The sequence below is a fragment of the Apodemus sylvaticus genome, chromosome 2 (assembly GCF_947179515.1).
Source record: "Apodemus sylvaticus chromosome 2, mApoSyl1.1, whole genome shotgun sequence".
NCBI lineage: Eukaryota > Metazoa > Chordata > Mammalia > Rodentia > Muridae > Apodemus > Apodemus sylvaticus.
Window position 1 is genome coordinate 156,620,645 of NC_067473.1, and position 22,817 is coordinate 156,643,461.

Consider the following 22,817-nt stretch of genomic DNA (forward strand, 5'->3'; position numbering starts at 1 on the left):
ATGTAGACTAGGCTGGGCACAAATTCATAGAGATCCATGTATATTTTCTTCCAAAGTGCTGGGGTACAAGATATTCACCACCATACCTTGAAATTTGTTTTTTTGCTGATCTTAATTTATTTTTAATCTCTTTCTCTCTCTCTCTCTCTCTCTCTCTCTCTCTCTCTCTCTCTCTCTCTCTCTCTGTGTGTGTGTGTGTGTGTGTGTATTTTGCCTATCCCTTGTCCAATTCCCACAGAGCCACAGAGGCAAGAAGAGTGTGTCAGATATCCAGCAACTGGAGTAAATGAACTCAAGCACAGAAATCCTATAATCAAATAATTATTTATAAAAAAAAAAGGTTTGGATAAAATACAACACTCCTTCAAGATAAAACCTCTGAAGACCCTCAAAAGAGAAAGAAAAATTCTCAGCAACGTAAAGGCTAAGAATAATAATGACAAAGCTAATCATCTATACATCATACTGAATGGGGGGAACTTCAAGCATTTCTCATAAAATCAGGAATAAAAAATGGGTGTCTGTCTTCTCTACTCCCAATGAATATAGAACCTTATGAATAAAACAAGGGGAAGCAATAGAAAGAATACAGTGAAGTTAGATGCCAGCATGTCCTTACTTGCAACTGGCATGCTACTCTGAATGCCAGATCCTAAAAGTACACCCGATTTAGATGTTCTAAAAAGTCTAGCAAAGTATCAAGATACAAATATAATATTTTAAAAATTGATATCACCTGTAACCAATAACAAATATACTAAAAAATAAATCAGGAAAATACTCCTTAAAAATAAATTCCTAAAAAACACATTTATTGGTCTGAACCTAATCAAGAAAGTGAAAGACTTCAATAATAACTGCTTTAAAGCATTGAAAAAAATGGAATTAAGGAAGGAACCAGAATTTGAAAAGTCCTCCTATACTCATGTATTGGAGGAAATACTATTGTAAAAAATTTATTGTAGCAAAAGTAATCTACAGCTTCAATGTAACCCAATAAAAATTCCAGTGACATCCTTCACAACATCAGAACTAGAAACATTAAAATAAAAGTAGTATTAAAATATAGGAATTAGTACTGTATATGAAATAATATTTTGGAAATTGTAAGACCTAAATGGTGAAAGTAGAGTCAAATCTGGCCAGAAAAACTAAAGGACTAATGGGCAGAGAAGTTAAGATGTGTTCAACATGAAGTATGTACTTATATGAAGATTGTAAAAACACAAGGGATGCAGTGGCTCCTGTCTCTAATTCAGAATTAAGGAGCAATGGAAATACAGAACATATGTACCCAGTACTTGAACTCCACCTGAAATTCATATGGGTTCCCACTAAAATAGCAGATGATGTTTAAAAACACCAAGTCATATTTTCCAAACACTTTTATTATTAAGACTCAATATTCTACTGTGTTAAGAAACTAGGAGGCTCACGTTATTCATAGAGATAATCGTGTGCTCTTTCCTTCTAATAAAATATAAAGTATAATTTAAGAGACATTAAGCATTGTATTGTTACATCCTGTGAGGTAGCAATAGAGAGACAGGAAAAGAAAATGTTGAAGAATGAAGTCAGAGAACAGCCATGAAAAGAGTACACTATTTGAGATGAAGAAGCCCAGAAAATCCTAGATGGGATGAATAAAGAAAACTATTTTCATATCATTGTGCCACTGTAGAATTTCCCAATAAGTTATAAATTGCAACCTGATTATTCACCATGTCAGTATAAATTAAAACAAAATGTATTATAATATCATTTCACAATCACAATGTGGAGGAAGTTAAGAGTAACAAAGACTAGGTACAAATTGCATCTTTTAAAGACTTTATTTAGGACCCAATTTTTCAAATACAATTTAGAAAATAATTTGGTAGGTGATGACAAATTAAAATTTCTCACTATAAAAAAAATATAAAGTAAAATTCTAGATAATCTGGATGGGTATATACCAGTACTAATCTAGAAATAGAAGAAACTTTACTGTCTATAGCAAGGTAATAAAAGTTGCAATTTCTATGATGAAGAGAATCTGGTGCTTATTGAAATAATTTTATGTAGAGAGATTTAATACTCATCAGTGGAAAAGACTGAATATAGGTACATTATAGACGATTACATTTTTAAACTCCTAAAGCTGTCATAAGAAAAGCTGTAAATCAGTTAATACATAAAGTATGCCACATATACATAAAAAGAAAACTGACAACTTTACAATGTATAACGTAGGCAAGGAAATAATTGCTTAAGGCACAGCAAAGGAATCAAAACAAAGCTTACACTGAGGCTTCCCTCTGGAGAACTTCAAGTAAGAGAACATACTTGAAGAAGGGAAAAAGTGGGTTTAAAACATTATAAAAATTCTTAAGGAAAGTGGTGCGAAATGATTGTTTATATAATGAAAATTCTCTAAAGAATTTATGAGATGTTAAGACATTATTCCTCCATGTACTTATATGTCAAAATTAAGCAGTAAATTTAATTGGTTTTAAGAAATTAGTGGATAATGAGTAGACTCCACTAACCATACAGTGATTGACACAATGTAACAATTTATAACATTCTTGAATGTCTAAAGATTTATTTAGCAAAATATATTTGATGAACAGTTATATATCCTTTCAGATAACTCCAACCAGGATGGGAGCTTCTTGCCATCTACTTGAAACTGCACCTAGGCTGTGCTTGGCTTATAACACCATGGTACATGGCTTCAAAAGAAACTGGCTCTAGGAAACAGGGATTTCTTTATACTTATGGTATCCATATGCCTGGCAGGTTTTCAGAGTGGGATGTCCTCTTTAAGGTAGTAAATGAGTGGCCAAGTTTCAGACACTTTGAATCCAAGTATTTCTATGTCCATCAAGTAATATCTTTGGAATAAACTTTACTATACCTATAACAAAGACAACTCCAATGAGAACTTCTGTGCTGCTTTTATGGCTAAATAAAAACAACTCCATCTAATATGACATAGATTTTTATAAGTAAAAGATAAGCAATAACTGAAACAAGGTAGACTTGAAATACCCTAAATGTTTCTTGATCTTACAATGGTAATGTATCCAACATTACAGTGTGCAAACACACTCTTGATTAAAACACTAAGGAAGACATAAATTAGCCTTGTTCCAAAACATAATGAAAACCACTTTGGACAAATAGTCTTTTCTGTGCTGGTTTTTGAGAATTGTTGTGCAATAATTTCTCCCAATGTTGCAAGGTCCAACTTTAGGTTGACCTGGGCATGGTCTGGTAATCATGTTTAAAACAAGACCTTAGTTAAAGAAAATACCTGAAAACCTACATGGTCTAGGATATAAAATTCTATGATTCTCCATGTCCTGTTGAATCCCTGGCCTTATACCTCTTCTCGACACCCACATTTACCATCAGATACAGTATCTCCTTGAGAGTAGATTCCAATGGTTGTAAAAGATATCAGCTTTCACTCTATGAAGACTATGTGAAACTCCTAACTCTGACAGAGAAAAGCACTTCCCATGGAGGCTGTTTATTCTCTCAGGAGACTCTATCCATTGTTCTTTTGAATATCTTCAGGGTAGAACTATCTGTGTTTTCCTTGTGACTCTTCCCAAACTTGCATCCATGTTGTTCCACCAGAGCATAGAGAAGACCACAAAAGCATCCTAAGACTGTGAAACTTACATGATAAATTGTGCTATTTGTCAGGTCCTCCAGAAGGAAGAAACAGGGACCATAAAATTTCTGTTACAGAACTCATGCTTACATTGAAATTAATTTGTATTGAACATAAACAGTCAGCCTGCATATGACTAACAGAGAAGAATTTAAAAACATCTGTTACTTTTGTTTCCACACAAATGATGTGCTCTCATTCCTAAACTTAACATTCCCAGTCCTGTTACATTGTTTAAAAAATGGGGAAAAAAGTGATTTAAAGAAACATCTATTAGGCACAACTAAAGTCACCTCTAGTAGACAAATATCTAACCTTTGATGGCTGGGTTCATTGTGTCTAGTTGGCTCTAAGAATTGCAGGAACTAGTGATTAAATTGCAGATGCCATTATTTGGTGAAAAGCATTGGCTTCATACCACTCTTTTGAATATTCTGACATGATTCATTTTATACAAATAACATTAAATTAAAGAATTAATTTAAAGAACTTCTTTCTGGTATGGCCACCTGACCTCAGTAGGATCACATAGCATTTGGGAAGAAACATAAAACCCAGTAAACCAGCACTGGAAGCCAAAATTGAAAAGATTTCCACAGCAACCATTGTTTTGCCTGTGGAGCTCAGGTAAGTGGGTATAAAAGAAATCCACACACTACAGAAAACCATCATACTGAATGTGATTGTTTTTGCCTCATTGAAGGTGTCCGGTAGCCTTCTAGCCAAAAAAGCAATAAGCAAGCTGAGGCTGGCCAGAAAGCCCAAGTACCCCAGAACACAATAGAAAGCAAGGGTGGACCCCTCATTACACAAGAGGATGATTTGCTCATACTCTGACTGCATGTCAATGTCAGGGAAGGGAGGATATGTTCCCAGCCAGATTGCACAGATGCACACTTGAATGATGGAACCACAGCAGACTATAGCATTTGAGAGTCGGGTCACCATCCACATGTGTAAGGTGCTTCCTGGTTTGATGGCTTTGAAGGCCACAACCACAATGAAGGTCTTTGCCAAGATAGCAGAAACGGCAATAGAAAATACAACCCCAAAAATCATTTGTCTCAAGATACAAGTGACTGTTCTAGGTTGGCCAATGAATATCAATGAGCAAAAGAAACAGAGTATTAAAGAAACAAGGAGGACATAACTGAGATTTCTGTTATTTGCTCTGACAATGGGTGTGTCTCGATAGCAAATGAATAATCCTAAAATCATGGCTGAAAAGGCAGATAAACTAATGGCCATGGAGACCAAAACAGCTCCCAGAGTATCTTCATGGGACAAAAATGATATAATTTTAGGGAGACATTGATCCCTCAGCTTATTTGCATACTGATCTTCAGGACACTTGAAGCATTGATCCAAATCTGAAAATGAGGCAAATTGTTTTATTGTATTCAACCAGTAAATTTCCAAATGTACCTTTGAGAACTATATCTTGCACAGAGAATTTGTTGAATTCTCAAGAAACTGTTTATGGATATATTCACTGAACAATGATATTGAAAAACAATAAATGAGTAAATTTTTTTTCTGAGAGAAAAATAGAGATACACTATATTCTTTTATTTTCCCCTGAGACAGGATTTCTCTGTATCGCCCTCAATGTCCTGCAACTCACTCTGTAGACCAGTCTGGCCTTGAACTCAGAAATCCACCTGCCTCTGCCTCCCAGAGTGCTGGGATTATAGGCATGTGCCACCACTGCCCAGCCGATACACTGTATTCATAATATACTCAGAAACTGAGTGGACTTGAACAATATGAGAAAATGAAAAATGTTGAAATGATGTTGAGGGGAAATCAAACAATATGAAAATTATATTTGATGACTTATGATAGAGAAAGTTGACTTTGAAGATTTTACTATTTTTTCTCTGTTCCATTTGCTTATCAAATATTGTTTATTACTTGAGAACATCATATATGCATATCATGCATTTTAATGAGCTCTACCTCAATTTCTTCCCCCTCAACTCCTTCTCTCTTTCCCTTCAATAATTTTTTCTCCCAACTTTATTTCTGTTTTGTTTTGTTTTTTCCCCACTGAGTTCATTTCTGATAGCCTGAATACATATCAATATGACATTGACCATAACATGGGCAGAACCACATATTTGAAACAAACAGATGATGCTGATAGAAGATTTCAAGAAGGACATAAATAAGTCCATTAAAGAAGACCAGGAGAGCATGGGTCAACAGGTAGAAGACCTTAAAAAGGAAACACAAAAATCGCGTAAAGAAATACAAGAGAATATGGGGCAACAGATAGAAGCCCATAAAGAGGAAACACAAAAATCACCTAAAGACATACAGGAGAACAAGGGTCAACAGGCAGAAGTCCTGAAAAAGGAAACACAAAAACCCCTTAAGAATTACAGGAAAATGCAAAGAAGCAAGTCAAGGAAGTGAGCAAAACCATCCAGGATCTAAAAAGGAAGTAGAAACATCTAAGAAATGACAAAGGGAGACAACTCTGGAGATAGAAAACCTTGGAAAGAAATCAGGTGTCATAGATGCAAACATCAACAACAGAATACAAGAGATAAAAGAAAGAATGTCAGGTGCTGAAGTTCCATAGAAAACCTTAACTCAGCAGTCAAAGAAATTTCAAAATGCAAAAGCTTGCAACCCAAAACATCCAGGAAATCCAAGACACAACAAGAAAACCAAACCTAAGAATTATAGGTATAGAAGAGAGTGAAGATGTACAACTTAAAGGGCCAGTAAAAATCTTAAACAAAATTAAAGAAGAAAACTCCCCCAATCTAAAGAGAAAGAAACCCATGGACAGACTAAAAGCTTGCAGAACTCCAAACAGACTGGACCAGAACTGTAATACCTCCCTTCACATAATAATCAAAACACCAAATGTCCTAAACAAAGAAAGAATATTAAAAGCTGTAAGAGAAAAAGGTCAAGTAGCATATAAAGGAAGACCTATCAGAATTATACCAGACTTTTCACAATAGACTGTGAAAACCAGAAGATTCTGGGCAGATCTCATACAAACGCTAGGAGAACACAAATGCCAGCCCAGACTACTATACCCAGCAAAACTCTCAACCACCATAGATGGAGAAACCAAGATAGTCAATGATAAAAACAAATTTACACAAAATCTTCCCACAAATTCAGCTCTAAACAAGGATAATAGATAGAAAATAACACTCACAAAAGGAGAGAATCTACACCCTAGAAAAAGCAAGATAGTACACTTCTTTCAACAAACCCAAAAGAAGATAATCACTCATAAAAATAACATCATAAATAACAGGAAGCAACAATCACTATTCCTTAATATCTGTTAGCATCAATGGACCCAATTCCCCAATAAAAAGACATAGACTGGATTCATAAACAGGACCCAGAATTTTGTGGCAAACAGGAAACATACCATATTGTCAAAGACAAACACTACCTCGAAGTAAAAGGCTGGAAAATAATTTTCCAAGAAAATGGTCCAAAGAAACAAGCTGGAATAGCCATTCCAATATTGGATCAAATCGACTTTCAACCTAAAGGCACTGAAACAACATCAAAAAAGACACGGAAGGACACTTGATACTCATCAATGGAAAAATCTACCAAAAAGAACTCTCAATTCTCAACTTATATGCTCCAAATACAAGGGTACACTCTGTTGTAAAAGAAACTTTACTAAAGCCCAAACATACATTGCACCTCTCACAATAATTGTGGGTAACTTCAACACTCCACTCTCTTCAATGGACCGCTCAGGGAAACACAAACTAAACAGAGACACAGTGAAACAAATTGAAGTTTTTGATCAAATAGATTTAATAGATATCTATAGAACATTTCATCCTAAACCAAAAGAATATACCTTCTTCTCAGTACCACATGGTACCTTCTCCAAAATTGACCATGTAATTGTTCACAAAACAGACGCCAACAGATATGAGAAGAGTGAAGTAATCCCATGCTTCTTATCAGATAACTACAGATTAAGGCTGGTATTCAATATCATCAAAAATAAGAGAATGCACATATAAATGTAGAATATGAGATTGAGTAGCTCTACTCAATGATATCTTGGTCAACAAAGAAATAAGGAGAGAAATAAAAGACGTTTTAGAATTTAATGAAAATGAAGACAAAACATTCCCAAACTTATGGGACACAATGAAAGCAGTGCTAAGAGGAAAACTTATAACCCTGAGTGCCTCCAAAAAGAAACTGGAGAGAGTATAAACTAGCTGCTTAATGGTATACCTGAAAGATTTGGAACACAAAGAAGCTAATACACCCAGGAGTAGAAGGGAGGAAATCATCTAACTCAGGGCCGAAATCAATCAAGTTGAAACAAAAAGAACCATACAAAGAATCAACAAAACTAGGAGCTGGTTCTTTGGGAAAATGAACAAGATAGATAAACTGTAAGTCGGACTATCCAGAGGGCACAGAGACAGTATACAAATTAACAAAGATCTTTACCAACCTTACATTCGACGAGGGCTAATATCCAATATATGTAAAGAATTCAAGATGATAGAGTCCAGAGAACCAAATAACACTGTTAAAAATGTGGTAAAGAGCTAAACAAAGAATTTTCAACTGAGGAATATTATTTGGCTGAGGAGCACCTAAAGAAGTATTCAACATCCTTAGTCATCACTGAAATGCAAATCAAAACAACCCTGAGATTTAACCTCACACTGGTCAGAATGGCTAAGATCAAAAACTCAGGGGACAGCAAGTGCTGGAGAGGTTGTGGAGAAAAAGGAACACTCCTCTACTGCTGGTGCAATTGTAAGGTGGCATAACTACTCGGGAAATTAGTTTGTTGGTTCCTCAAAATCTGGGCATAATACTACTGGAGGACCCTGCTATACCACTCCTGGATATACCTAGAGGATTCTTCATCATGGAATAAGAAAACATGCTCCACTATGTTCATAGCAGCCCTATTTATAATAGCTAGAAGCTGGAATGAACCCACATGTCCCTCAATGGAGGAATGGATGCAGAAAATGTGGTATGTATACACAATGGAGTACTATTCAGCCATTAAAAACAATGAACTCATTAAATTCTTAGACAAATGAATGGAACTGGAAAATATCCTCTTAAGTGAGGTGACCCAATCACAAAAAAATACACATGGAATGCATTTACTGATAAATGGATATTAGCCCAGAAACTTGGAGTACCCAATACACATTTCACATATCAAATCATGTCCAAGAAGGAGGAAGAACAAAGTGTGGATCCTTGGGTCCTTTGTAAAAAGGGGGAAAAGTACCCACAGAAGGAGATACAGAGACAAAAGTTGGAGCAGACTCTGAGGGAAAGACCATCCAGAGACTATCCCACCCAGGGATCCATCCTATATATAGTGAAAAAACCCAGACACTATTGTGGATGCCCACAAGTGCTGGCTGACCAGAGCAGGATATAGTTATCACCTAGGAGGCTCTTATAGTGACTGACAAATACAGAAAGGGACACTCTCAGCCAGCCATTGAATTGAGCACAGGGTCCCCAATGGGGGAGATGGAGAAAGGACCCAAGGAGCAGAAGGGGTTTACAGTGCCACAGGACGAGCAACAATATGAGCCATCCAGTACTCCCAGAGCAACCTGGGAGAAAACCATCAACCAAAGAGTATAAATGGAGGTACCCACGGCTCCAGAAACATAGCCAGCAGAGGATGGTCTTGTTAGACACCAAAAGGAGGAGAGGCCCTGGTCCTGGAAAGAGTTGATACCTTAGTGTAGAGGAATACCAGGACAGGGAAGCAAGGGAGGATTGTCTGGGGAAGAGGAGATAGCTTATGGGATTTTCAGGTGAGAGGAGAAACAGAAAAGGGGACAACATTTGAAATGAAAATAAATAATATAGCTAATGAAAATTATGGATTTTAAATTTCAATGAACGCATAATGCTAATGACAAATAAAATATGTTGCATTTTAATGTATACATTTGTAAACAATCTGTTGTAAACTTCTTATTCAAATGGAGATTTGAACTTATGTTTGTACTTTAATGAACTTCTGTAAAAAAATACTTTGTTGAAAAAAATCATGTGCTCTATTTGCCTAAAAACAGTGCAAAACACTAGGAATGAATACCTTGAAGGCCAATACTACATCAAAGCAGGAGGTGAGAACAAAAAAGGAAGGAAAAAAACAGCACAGTAGAATAACTATGAAATTATAAGGGAACTTAGAAATTAAAAGGGAACTTAGAAACTGGGAAAAACATTTAAAGAGAGAGTTTTAGGAGTAGAAAATTATTTGGAGAAGAACTTAGAAATAAATATTAAAATAATTTTCAGAGTGTCCCAGTTTCTTCTAGACATTTTCCTTAGCAGGCTGTGAGTCCAGCCCCCAAGTTCCTGCAGAGATAAGAACAAAAGCTACTTTACTTCATCCCCAGCTGTTTTACTAAGGGATGCTAAATGCCAGAGGCTACAGTTTCTGGCCCCTAGAAGAGAGGCAGGCCAGGTACTACTGCAAAGTAACTTAGACTTATGCCAGGTAAATGTTTTATAATTGAAAAGCATCTATAAATATCTCACAAGACCAAGACTTGCTCTCCATCCACCACCACCCAACTCTTTACCACCTCAGCTATGTCTAAGAGAGAACTAGACTTTCAGAGCAGGTCTCTAACAGGAACATCTAGAAACTAAAACTTTTTAACATTTACTGACTTCTATGTTTAGGAACAGTGATATTTTCTTTTGATTCTTTCATTTTGTTTTTTATCCAAGGATGTATCACTGTTCTAGAAATAATGCTGAAGACAATACATTTTAGGTGAATAGTTTTTTTTTAGGGTGAAAAACACTTGTTTTGGATGAGTTCCTTAATATCCTGGACTGAACTCTGATTAGAAGTTTATCACTGGAAAAATTTTTATGGTGACAATGGCATGATCTGTGGATACATCTGAGTCTAGGGCTGCATATTAGGCTTTAGGGTTTATTCCCAGCACAAAAATGTGTTAAATGCATGATGATGACAGAAATATTTTTCTCAGAATTATTTAGTAAACTAGAATCATATCATCCAATTAAAATTCTGATTTTCAGTAAATGTAAACTTGCACATCACTCACAGCCCTCCCTGCACATCACTTACAGTCCTGCACATCACTCAGAGCCCTGCACATCACTCAGAGCCCTGCACATCATTCATCCCCTAGGATCTCTCAGTGATTGGTTATACAGTGGCCTCATGCTGGCTTATCATAACAGGGAATGCATAATGAGAGACAAGAATCAAAGTATTTAAAAAAGAAACTCTTAAATAACACAAGAAATACTTATTTAATCACAAACAAATGCTTATGGAGTTTCTACAATAAACCATAGGAAGTGGTCCCTGGGTCCCTGGGTCCCAGTATCCCAGTGTCCCAGAGTTCCAGAAAAGGACTGCTGTGTCGGCCATCAATGTCATCTGACACATTCTTTTTAGCAGTTCCTATCACTTGACAAGTCTGTATTTTGTCTCAGCTGTTTCTAGGTTTTATGACTTAACAATTTATATGATTTCTCGGAAATCCAATTTCCATGTAAAAAATATTGCTTATATTAATATTTATCGTAAGCATGACATAAGGTCATACTCTATTATGCATCTCACAGTTTAGGGTATACATGGAACACTAACTGTTTATAGTATACAGAGAGTGCTAACCTTACTCATTAATACAGCTCTAGCTGTAATAGAACCAGTAGTGAACCAAAGAAAAGAAACTTAAACTCAAAGCAGATGTGCAGATGACAAAGCTGGATCAGATACAGGAGAACACTCCCATGGTCAGAGTCACCCAGGGGGCTCAGCCTGGAGGATTGCTGGAACCCAGAAGTTTGAGATCAATACACACAGCACAGCAGATAAAACAAACAGATAAACATCTGTAACAAAAAATGACTGGGTTGAGATCAAGGTTTTTGGTTGTTCTTTTGTTTTGTTTTTCAAGACAGGGTTTCTCAGTTCAGCCCTGACTGTCCTGGAACTCACTCTGTGCATCGGGATTGCCTTGAACTCAGAGATCCACATACTGAGGGTTGGCATTAAGAACTTTGCCACCTCCACCCAGCATTAATTTGTTTTAAATTATTGAGATACATAAATATAACTGTGTCTTCAGGTGTTCTGTTATCACCACTATCTTGTGGTGCCTCATTTCGACATTCAGAGCCATTTCTAGAAATTTCCAAATTCAGAATCATTTTATAAATACCTGTTTCATTTGTAACCTCTCCATCTGGACATGGCACACAATCATAACAACAGAATGTATTCCCATCAACTTGTGTTCTCTTAAATCCAAGCAGACAACTTCGGTTGCAAACAGAAAAAGCAATCTGTATAGGAGACATGAGGGAAGTGAAGGCAGTTAGCTCATGACATTCAGTATTAGCATTGAGATGATAAATTTCAGCAGGACATCTGTGTACTGTAAAAGCCATGACGTACCATGGTTTTAGAAAGTATGAAGCCAAAGTGCCTGTTTTCTCTCTTTCTCTAATTCTCTTTTTGAGCTCTTGCTTTATTTTATTTCATTGATTGATTTTCTTGCTTTCATTTATTGCATTTTATTTATTTCATATATTTTGATCATATCCTTCCCTTCTCCCATCTCTGTCCATGTCCTCTCCCTCTCCCAACCTGCCCATATTTGAGTTCTTTCTCAAAAAAAAGACTGAATTCCCCAAAACTCAACTAAGCATCCAAACATTGAAATAAAATATAGCAGCACAAAAATAAAAAGAAAGCAAAACAAAACTGTAACCAAATAAAAGTATGTATATATTGTGGATTCCCTTCTTGTGCTGCCCATCTACTCCTGGATATGAGACCTGCCTTCGGGTGTTTGATGTACCCAGTGTTTTGCATTGGAAAAAACTTATCAGGTCTCTTGAGGACCATAATTTTCCACTTTACTACATATCACCTATTTTTATCATATCACAGAGATGTTCATTGTGAACAGTTACAAAAATGAGGATATGAGTGTGCATATAATTTTACATTCAAATCCAGAAATATCTGTCACATGATATTTAATCACACTTTGAACCCTGAGATCGTGTTATTTACTGAAGAATCCTACTAGTTGTGATATGGCTCAGTCCCAGAATATGTCCTTAATCTCAACTAAAGAAGGTAGAGTTAAATAATAAAGCACCCACGATTGAAAGTAATTTCTAATTGAGGGGGAGACAAAGTGACAAATCAGAGAAAGTTTTGACAGAATGAGTCAGAGATAGGAAACACCCAACTCTCTTTAGAATAGACAGAAAAGAGAAGCAATTTGCTAGGGTCCTAGCTTCTACAATTAGGTTCAGAGGTGGGACACAGTGACAGATGAAGGACAAAGAATGAAGACCTCTGGCTATTAAAACTCTCTTCCTGTTCTGGTGCCCAGAAACTGATGGCTTCTGGCTATTTAATTCTCTCTATTCTGGTGGTAGAAGCTGATGGCTTTTGGTAATTAACTTGGTTTTGCTTATCCTGGGCCAAAAACTAATGAATTTTTGCAACTGACTCCTGCTGCAGCTGGAGGTGATTAAGAAAAGAAACTTAGTTGGGCTCATTAGACATTGACTCAGGGATCCCTTGTTAGGCAGGCAAGAGGCTCAAATTTGAATAACTCTTTCCTGGCCAGAATGAAAGAAGGAAAGGAAAGGAAAGGAAAGGAAAGGAAAGGAAAGGAAAGAAAGAAAGAAAGAAAGAAAGAAAGAAAGAAAGAAAGAAAGAAAGAAAGAAAGAAAGAAAGAAAGAAAGAAAGAAAGAAAGAAAGAAAGAAAGAAAGAAAGAAAGATGGAAGCAAGGAAGGAAGGAAGGAAAGAAAGAAAGAAAGAAAGAAAGAAAGAAAGAAAGAAAGAAAGAAAGAAAGAAAGAAAGAAAGAAAGGAGGGAGGGAGGGAGGAGGGGGGAGGGAGGGAGGACAGGAAGGAAGGAATTTTATCTCTGTCAGATTTAGAGTTGGTAAAAAGTCCTTTTCCATTCTGTAGACTGTCTATTTGTCCTACAGATGTTGGGCTTTTACTCTCAGAACCTTTTTGCTGTTATGAGGTGCTATCTCTTTTCTGTTTAGAAAGTTTATCACCTAGCCAGGCAAGAGGCTCAAAATTGGATAACTCTTCCCTAACCAGAAAGAAAGAAGGAAAAAACAGGAAGAGAAAGAGAGAGAGAGAGAGAGAGAGAGAGAGAGAGAGAGAGAGAGAGAGAAGTGAGAGAGGCAGAGGGAGGGAGAGATAGAGGAAACAAAGGAAGGAAGGAAGGAACAAAGGAAGAAACAAAGGAAGGAAGGAAAGGGAAATGAGGGAAGGAAAACGAAAGGAAAAAGGAAGAAGTAATTAAGGAAGGAAGGAAGGAAGGAAGGAAGGAAGGAAGGAAGGAAGGAAGGAAGGAAGGAAGGAAAAAAGAAAAGAAAAGAAAGAAGAAAGTCAAAGTAAGGGGCTCATATAGACAAACACACATTGGGAAAAGCAGAAAGAGGCTACTCTAAGCCTTTATTTTTGCATCATTTTTTATAACTTTTTAGTTATAAAAATCTATGTAAAAACACCTCATACATAAAATATTTAAAAAAGGGAATTACAGCAGAAAGAATATTATAAATTCAAAGCAGTTTTTAATTGTATCAGTTCATTATGAGTTAAAAGCCAGAGTTTCATATGGCCTTGTGTTTCCAGAGTGAACAACTGTGGTATATTTCTTGGATCTATCATTGAATAAATGTCTTCTCATTGATCATAAATTTTTTCCAATCCTGTTTTTTCCCTAGCACTCTTAGTCCAAGAAACATGAAGGTATACACAGCTTTATTTGCAACTTTTATTTTATAGGACACTTGAGATTACTTGTATCAATTTAGGAACCCTTTAAAATCATGATCAACAATTAGAAAATCATCAATTCATCAAAACAGCATTATTCTATGAAAATACATATTCATAATGATTGTGAAGGAAATGTACCCAGTAAAATGGGTAAATACAAAGGGAATCATTAAACTACTTAATACTGTGAAGAAAGAGGAGCAATATCTAAGTCAAAGACTCTCAGATCTTTGCCTTTCAAAGTGCACCCATTACAACCACTAAAAACTGTTCCAGAAATTTTACTCACTTTTCATAGCATTTCCTAGATGGCTTCTGTTAGAAATATAAAGGAATAATGCATGAGGGTTGGGGTGGGATGGCAATGAGTTTTACTTGCACAGTTTTACGGAGACAGATTGTAGAGAGTACAAGCTAGACACAGGTAATGACAGAACCAGGAGAACTTGAGAAGGAGCCAAAAGATTAGAACATATTGCCAAACTTAGTATGGAACAAAACAGAACAAATTTAGTTAGAAACTGAGAGAAGTAAGATTGAAACAGTCAGCTTGAAGAAGAAATTGAGCCAGAATACCTGAGTTGAACCAGCCAGTCAGAACTCAGAAAGAGGTAGAGATGGGAAACTTCTTCAGCTTTAAATCTCAAAAGCTATAAATGCTCTAGAACTAGAATAGACTATAGGAGTCTAGAAGCATCCTGAACTAGGATTAGGATAGCAGATGGTGGCAGTAAGCCTCTGAGATGACAATTAACTTCATAAATATCAAAGTTACATTTGTAAGCCTTTCATTGTGGAGACTGGTTTCATCCACATGTGTTTATTTTATTTATTTACTGAAGGCTGTTACTTCCACTAAAGCCTTGACCCCTATGATCCATCCAAATAGCTGTTCAAGATGTTGTTTCTTTTTTCTTTTTTTTTCTTCCTAGGTAAGCCATTTGTGTATCTGATCATTACAAGAATGAAACCATCTGAAGAATTAATCCAAAATGAATCAGTAATTCTTACAGTGATTTGTAGGCAGGAAGTTCTGGTATTCACCATTAGAAAGGACAAAATAAGGGCACTCTCAGCCTGATGGCACTCAACATTCCCTTAACCCTGTTCCATGAGGAATTACACTCTGAGCACAGCACACAGTGCTTGTGGGACCTTGGTGTGTGTAGCTTGACTGGACAAGGTCACTCTGGAGACTCAACTCCATAATCCTGTGGCCATCAGTCACATGTGGCATGACCCACTCCCTAGTGTTCTAGTTGGACTCCACCTCTGCAGTCACCTGGCTACAACCCCACTTTTTCTGCCCCTTAGTTACTTGGCAACAGCTCATAACCCAGCTTAGTATAAATGAATACTTCCTGCCCCTCCTAGCTCTCTTTTATCTCCCTCCCATCTCTCTCTCCCTCCCTCTCTCTCCTTTCCTCCCTCCCTCTTTCCCTCCCTCCCTCCCTCCCTCTCTCTCTCTCTCTCTCTCTCTCTCTCTCTCTCTCTCTCTCTCTCTCTGTCTCTCTCTCTCTCATTCTCTCTCTCTCTCTCATTCTCTCTTTCACATGGTCATGGTCATCTCTCATCTCTCTATCTTCTCTTTCTCCTTTTCTCATTTTATTCTTTCAATAACAAAGCATAAAACTATAAACTGTCTCTTTTATTAAATGTGCCACATAAAAGAAAGGAGCAAGTCTCAGCATTTCCAGCCGCCATGGGAAAGGGTCCATGCCAGCCTCCTCTCAGCCTGCAGAGCCCCCTCACAGCTAAGCAGCTTCACTCATAACAGGTATTCAGGGCTGTGCTAGCCAGCTCTGCAGCTCTTGTCCTGTGGACCCTTTATATGTTTGGTCCTGCTGGTTTTCCTATCCCTTCAGGACCTGTGTGCCAGAGTTCTCTTATGAAGGACCTGCTGCCACTGTTGCCTGCAGACTCTCCTTCATTTTTTCCCACAAGTGCTGACTTTAAAGATATTCACCTGATTGTGGTGTTCACCCAAATTTATTAGTTTGTTATTTAGGGAAAAATGCTGAACACTGTGAGATCCAAAGACAAACTCGCCAACTTTCACTTGAGCTTTGGTACCACTCTGCAGAGACTGGTAATTAAAGATGTTGATCTTGGTTGCTGAAAGTTCTTGGTTCACAACATTCTTCTCATTGATGTTTCTCCCAACTTGGCCCCTTTGTAAAAATGGATGGAGCTAAAAGAGAAAATAACTGTCAGAGATTGCAGTATAACTCACTGAAATAAACTTGATTACTTTAACTGCTCTCACTTTTACTCACTGTTTGTTTCTGTAGATTTGATTTTTGTTTCATTTATCAAACATTTATCAAGGCTAGTACATGTAGGGCTATAAGAAGACATTAACATAGATATATGATTTTCACCAACTCTATCACCACTATTCAGATATGATTTCTGAACATTTCTCAGTTACTCAGTGATGACTCTGGCAATCAAAATTCTAAACTTTGGAAATTACAATTTGAAAAATTATGAAAAATAAAAACAATTTGAATGAGGTGTTTTAAACGTTTGCATAACAGTTTTTCAGTAAAACACAATTTTTAGCACTATAAATAACTGAAGAAAGTTTAAATAAAATAAAATTTTCAGATTTTAAAATATGAAATTTGTAAATAAGGAAGGAGGCGAAAAAGAACATCTATGGTACAGAAATGTATAGGAACATGAGATGGAGAGCTGTAAAGGTGGATGGGTGTCAGAGAGAATAGAGTAGGGTAAGTTAACCAAACTCAAAGATTATAAAGAAGACATATTTAGCTAATACTTTAAGCTATTTACAAGAACATGCAATTTAAAAAGAAAGTAAACAGAGGTATTATAAATTATTATTTATAAAATAGCCTTGTGGCAGTTAAGATGTACCCAAAAGACAATGCAGGTTATGATCATTGCCTTTGGTTACATATAAGAATAAGATGGTAAGACCATACTGATGAAGACACCACAAAGCTTTGCTACAGAACACAACAGTGAGGCTAGAACTAATGTGAAAACTTTCTCCCTGTTGTCTATTCTGCTTGTCTGTCTGTCTGTCTGTCTGTCTGCCACTTTTCAGTCTGGCAGAAGCTGAACTACAAGCCTCTGAAGAAGTAAATCCAGCAGAGGCCTTTCCCAAATGTCAACCTTGCATTCTATAATATTGACTTTCCAGACATGATGTGCATACTGGGGAAATACTGGCACAACTGTTATGGGAATAAACAACTTCTTGCTCATGGTATTTGAGGATGCCCTTATAAGAGGGACTAATGCCTGTTACTACAAACCTATTTAAGATCAATGTCTTGGGAGATCAGAAGTCCTATGGGTGTGCCTACTATTTCTGTTTGGCTAAGAAGTCACATTATTAAATTTTCTCCCAAATATTTATATACATAGAATCCTGCCATTGTCAGATTATATCAGAGAATTTCTGTATGCCAAGAATATCAGTGCTTGAGAAAAAAATGACTATCAATTGTTCATATTGAAATAGGACAGCAAAGAGAGGATTCCCAAATCATGGAAACCATTAGGAAAGATGGAGAGAATGCACAAATCAGATTCTTGGTATGAGTTCCATGAAATACTGTCATTTAGGTGTGACATGATCATGGTACTCAGGACCTCATGGTAGCTAAGTTTGCCTGTACAGAAACAGAACAAGATTGAGCCCATAAAAATGTATAACCTCAGATGAGGGAAGAGGCTATGAGGTCAAGCCCATCACATGAGCAATGTAAGAATTTAAAAGATTCTAAAGGAGAGGAAGTCATTGTAGTAAGAAATGCCAACACTTTTGATTTCCTTCTGCCTCATTGTGCATCTGCATATTGATGCCCATATGGAAGGTCCTGTGAGTCATAAATCCATGACTCATGGGTGGGTCATGAAAGAAAAAACAAATCAAAGACATGAATATAGAATAGGGAGATAGTGGGAGACTGGAGGATCTGTGAGTATGCAGAGAGTTGAGAGATCGAGAGAAGTGAGTATGAAGAAAAGCATTATGTATTTGTATGCTTGTTGTAGCTGTCAAAGAATACATTATTTTAATAGACTATATATGGTAGACATACAAACAACTACATCTAACCTAATAGTTTAAACTAAAACAAACAAAAAACCAATTCTCTGAAGAATTAAGTAAAAAAATCCCTTCCTTAGAGAGGAGGATGATTTACTTTTAAGGTTGAATCAGCAAAATTCTCTCCTCTTCAAGTGAAGGGAAAATTAATATGATCGCATTTAAAAAATACTCAGGAGTAAAATTTTATTCTGTTCCTCCCTTGTAGAAAAGTTAAAGGAAACTTTTATAGAAAAGGGAAATTTTGTTATCTAGAAAATTAAACTGACATAGAGACAAGAACAGCAAAGAAGCATAATAACACAGTTAAATTGAGCATTTTATCTTCTATTTCTTTGTTGTAGGCTATAATCTGCTCAAAAGCACAGAGTGAATGGAATACTACCTGGGTATGTCTTTTGATGAATGAAACACTTGACAACGCTACTGCAACAGATGGAAAAGAAGAAGCAGAAGAGTTACTGAATGTGTCAGCATTACTGATAAGCAGTACTTGCAAATGTGTCTTAAACCTTTTTGAAAGCCACTAGAATATTTTAAGTATAACTGATATTCTTAGAGAAAAAGTCAAATGGAACATATTCGATTGAATCTAAAGAAGTCAGATAATTAATGAACAAAAGAGGTCAACTGCTCCATATAGAAAATTCTCACATGATAGACATTATTAAGAAGATTAATAGTGAATTTAAGGTGAGCTCACTAAATGCATGAATTTAAAACAGAAGCAAATTAGAGTAAAACACTATACTCAACTAGACAAACAAAAAGTTGTCAAGACTTGACAGTGTGCTAGTTAACATAAAATCCACAGGGAGAGTCTGTGTTCCTGATACAAAGCATGCAGGAAATATGGAGAATTGAGAAAAAACAAATTTAATAAAAATAAAAATCAATATAATGGGAATAGAACAAGAAGATCCTAGCCCGAAGGGCAATATTTAACACACTCATAAAATAAAAATTACCTAATTCCCCAAAAAATGCTTATAAAGGTACAAGAATTATATAGAATAATAAATAGATTGGATCAGAAAATAAACTCACTCTGCTATACAATAATCAGAACACTGATCATATCGAACATAGAAAGAATGCTTAACATTTCAAGGAGAAAAGCCAAGTAATATATACAGGTAGACCTATTCAAATTGCACAAACATTTCAGTGGAGACATTAAAAGCTAGAAAGTTCAAGGCAATTACATTGTAGACTCTAAGATACCACAGATGCCCAGATTACTATACCCAGCAAAACTTTCAATCACCATTGATGGAGAAAACAAGATATTCTGTGATAAACACAAATTGAAATAATGTCTATGCAGAAATTCATTGCTAAAGATGGTGCTAAAACGAAAACTCCAACCCTAGTGGAAAAAAATATGCCAGTGAAAACATAGGAAATACATAACCGCACAGCAGAAAAACCAAAAGGCTAACAGAATGGATCTGAAAACAAGATCCAACCTTTCAAAGCATATATGAAACACAGCTGAAAATCAAGATAGTTGTTAACTCAGAGTAAAGGGTTGGGGAAAGGATTCCTAAGCAAATGGACCTAAAAGTTAAGGTACAGTAGAGATTTTCTAATATCTGACAAAATAGACTTCAAATGAAATTTACTCAAAAGAAATGGGAAAGAACATTCATACTCATCAAATGACAAATCCACAAGATGACATCCCAATTATCAACAACTATGCCACAAACATCTAAATGTAAGTCTGTTAAAGAAAAACCAGGAAATCTCAAATCACGCATGGAACTCACATATTGATAGTGAGAGACTATAATACCCCACTATCACAAATGCATGAGTCAACCAGACAAAAACTCAATAAATACCGGAGCTACGAAATGTTATTACTAAATTGGACTTACACAGTAAGTTTGCTGAAGGAGATCAAAGGATAAAAGCAAGAAAATAAAAATTCAACATATCATTATTAGAGATAATGTGATAGTATACATAAGCAAACCCCAAAATTCTACAGGGAACTTGTATGGCTGAGATCACTTTCAGCAGTGTGCCTGGATACAAGATTAACTCAAAGAAATAATTAGTACCCTTCCTACATACAAATGACATATGGTGAAAAATCAGGGAAAAAACACTCTTCACAATAAACACAAAGTATATAAACCAGGTTGGGGTAGCAAAATCAAGGAAGCAAAAGTTAAGAATGAAAAATGTTTAAGTCTGTGAAGGAAAATGAGGAACATATCAGAAGATGGAAAGATCTCCCATGCTCATGGATCAGTAGAATAACATAATAAACTGTAAAAGAACTTCCAGAGGAAACACCATCCCCAATTTTAAAGTGTACCACAGTGCTATAGTAATGAAAACCACAAACCATTTTCAGAAAAACAGACATGGTGAGCAATGGAATCCAATTGTAAACCCAGACATAAATCCACACATGTATGGGCACCTTATTTTTTTTATAAAGATCACTTAACACATATTAGGAAAAAAAAAGAAAGTATATTTTAAAATGGTGCTTATCTAACTAGCTATCTTCTTGTTGAAGAATACTACTAGATCCATATTAGCCCTGTTCAAAAACCAAGGCTAAATGATGATCACAACATTAAAACCCACTTAATGGAACACTGAATCTTATGGAAGATAAATAGGGATTTGCATTGAAAATGTTGTATTCTTGAAAAAAAAAACTTTAATTGAGAAAATTTACATGCACATAGCTGCTGGAAACCAAACCTTGATGGAAGAAAAAGTAGTGAACATTGATAACTCTGGATTATCAGAGGGAGGCTGATAAGCCAAACGGAGGTTAGGAAGTGGCTCTACCATTGAGATGTTTTAAGCATATTAAATTATAAATGCTGAGTATATGTCTTTCATTTGAGAACCCAGAGCTCTAGCGAATGTAGTATGGAATGTGCTGCGAAAGCTTATTTAATTATTTAATTCTACACATCCTAGCACAGGGGAAACTTTTAAAACAGAACACAGATAAGACCTCATAACAGCAAACAGCCTCTCATAAGCAAAGAACAACATCAATAGGACAAAAGGGCAGTCAACATATTGAAAAAAGGATTTTTTACCAACTCCAATTCTTACAGAGATATCATTCACAAAATATATAAAGAACTGAAGACACAAGGCATCAACATACCACCAATCTAATTTTTAAATTTAGTTATGGAGTTAAAAAGAGAATTCTCAATAGAGGAATCTCAAAGGTATGAGAAACATATAAAAATAATATTCAACATCCTTACCCATTAGGGAAATGCAAAACAAAATTACTTTGAGCTTCTATTGTACACATGTCAATATGCCTAAAATTAGTGATAAAAGTGAGAGCTTATGATGGCAAGGAAATGGAGTAAGGGGAACACAATTACATTGATTAGGGGAGTACAAACTTTTATAGCCACTATAGAAATATTTATGATGGATCCTCAGAAAATTGGGGATCTATCTACCTCAAGACCTAGCCATACCTTTCGTGAGCATATATGCAAAGGAAACTACATCTTACCACAAGGATACATGCTCAATTAGTTCATAGTGTCTTTGTTTAAAATATCAAGAAACTAGATAAAAAGTAGATGTTTCTCAATGGAAGAATGGATAACGAAAATGTGCTACATTAAAGTAATGGATTACTACTCCAGAGAGTATAAATAACAAGGTTGGTTCTTTGGCTGGGGGGTAGACAGGTAAAATGAATATCCCTGGGAATGCAAAAGATTTGTTGGGTAGGAGAGTGTGTGTGGAGATGGGAACAAGAAGGAAAAAATTTGGGAACATAGGTAAACAGTGAGAGGGTATGAACAGAGAGACCCAGAGAGAGATGGAATACTGGAGCATTTAGAGTCAATGTCAAACCTAAGGAAATGACACTTCCTGAAACCTATGAGGGTCACCTTAGTGAGAACTTAGTAATGGAGGTTATGGAACCTGACCTGGCCATCTTTTGTAACCAGGCAAGGCTTCTAGTGGTGCATGTGGGACAACAACTCATTCACCAAACCTTGGACTCACAATGTGTCCTGACCACAAGATATACCGGGGCAATAGTGGCTCAGAATGTGTGGGGCAGACCAACCAATGACTGCTTTAACTTGAGGCTCAAGACATGAGAGGCAAGCCATGAAAGACACTGCCTAGATTGCCAGGAATCTGAGGCTGGGTGGCTCAGAGACCTAAGGTAGAACCAAATACAATAGACCACAAAACAGCAAGAAGTCAAAGA

The 22,817-nt window shown here is 36.2% G+C and overlaps 1 protein-coding gene across 1 annotated transcript in view; it reads right to left on the reverse strand.

Annotated features, from left to right (window-relative positions):
• Positions 1-4,132: 4,132 nt before the first annotated feature.
• Positions 4,133-22,817, reverse strand: part of LOC127678093 (vomeronasal type-2 receptor 26-like) — a 30,431-nt gene continuing 11,746 nt past the window's right edge. The window contains exons 4-6 of the mRNA XM_052172899.1: positions 16,463-16,687; positions 11,890-12,013; positions 4,133-5,034 (exon numbers count right to left, since the gene is read on the reverse strand). Of these exons, the coding sequence (XP_052028859.1) occupies positions 4,133-5,034; positions 11,890-12,013; positions 16,463-16,687 (1,251 nt within the window). The remainder of the gene's footprint in view (positions 5,035-11,889; positions 12,014-16,462; positions 16,688-22,817) is intronic.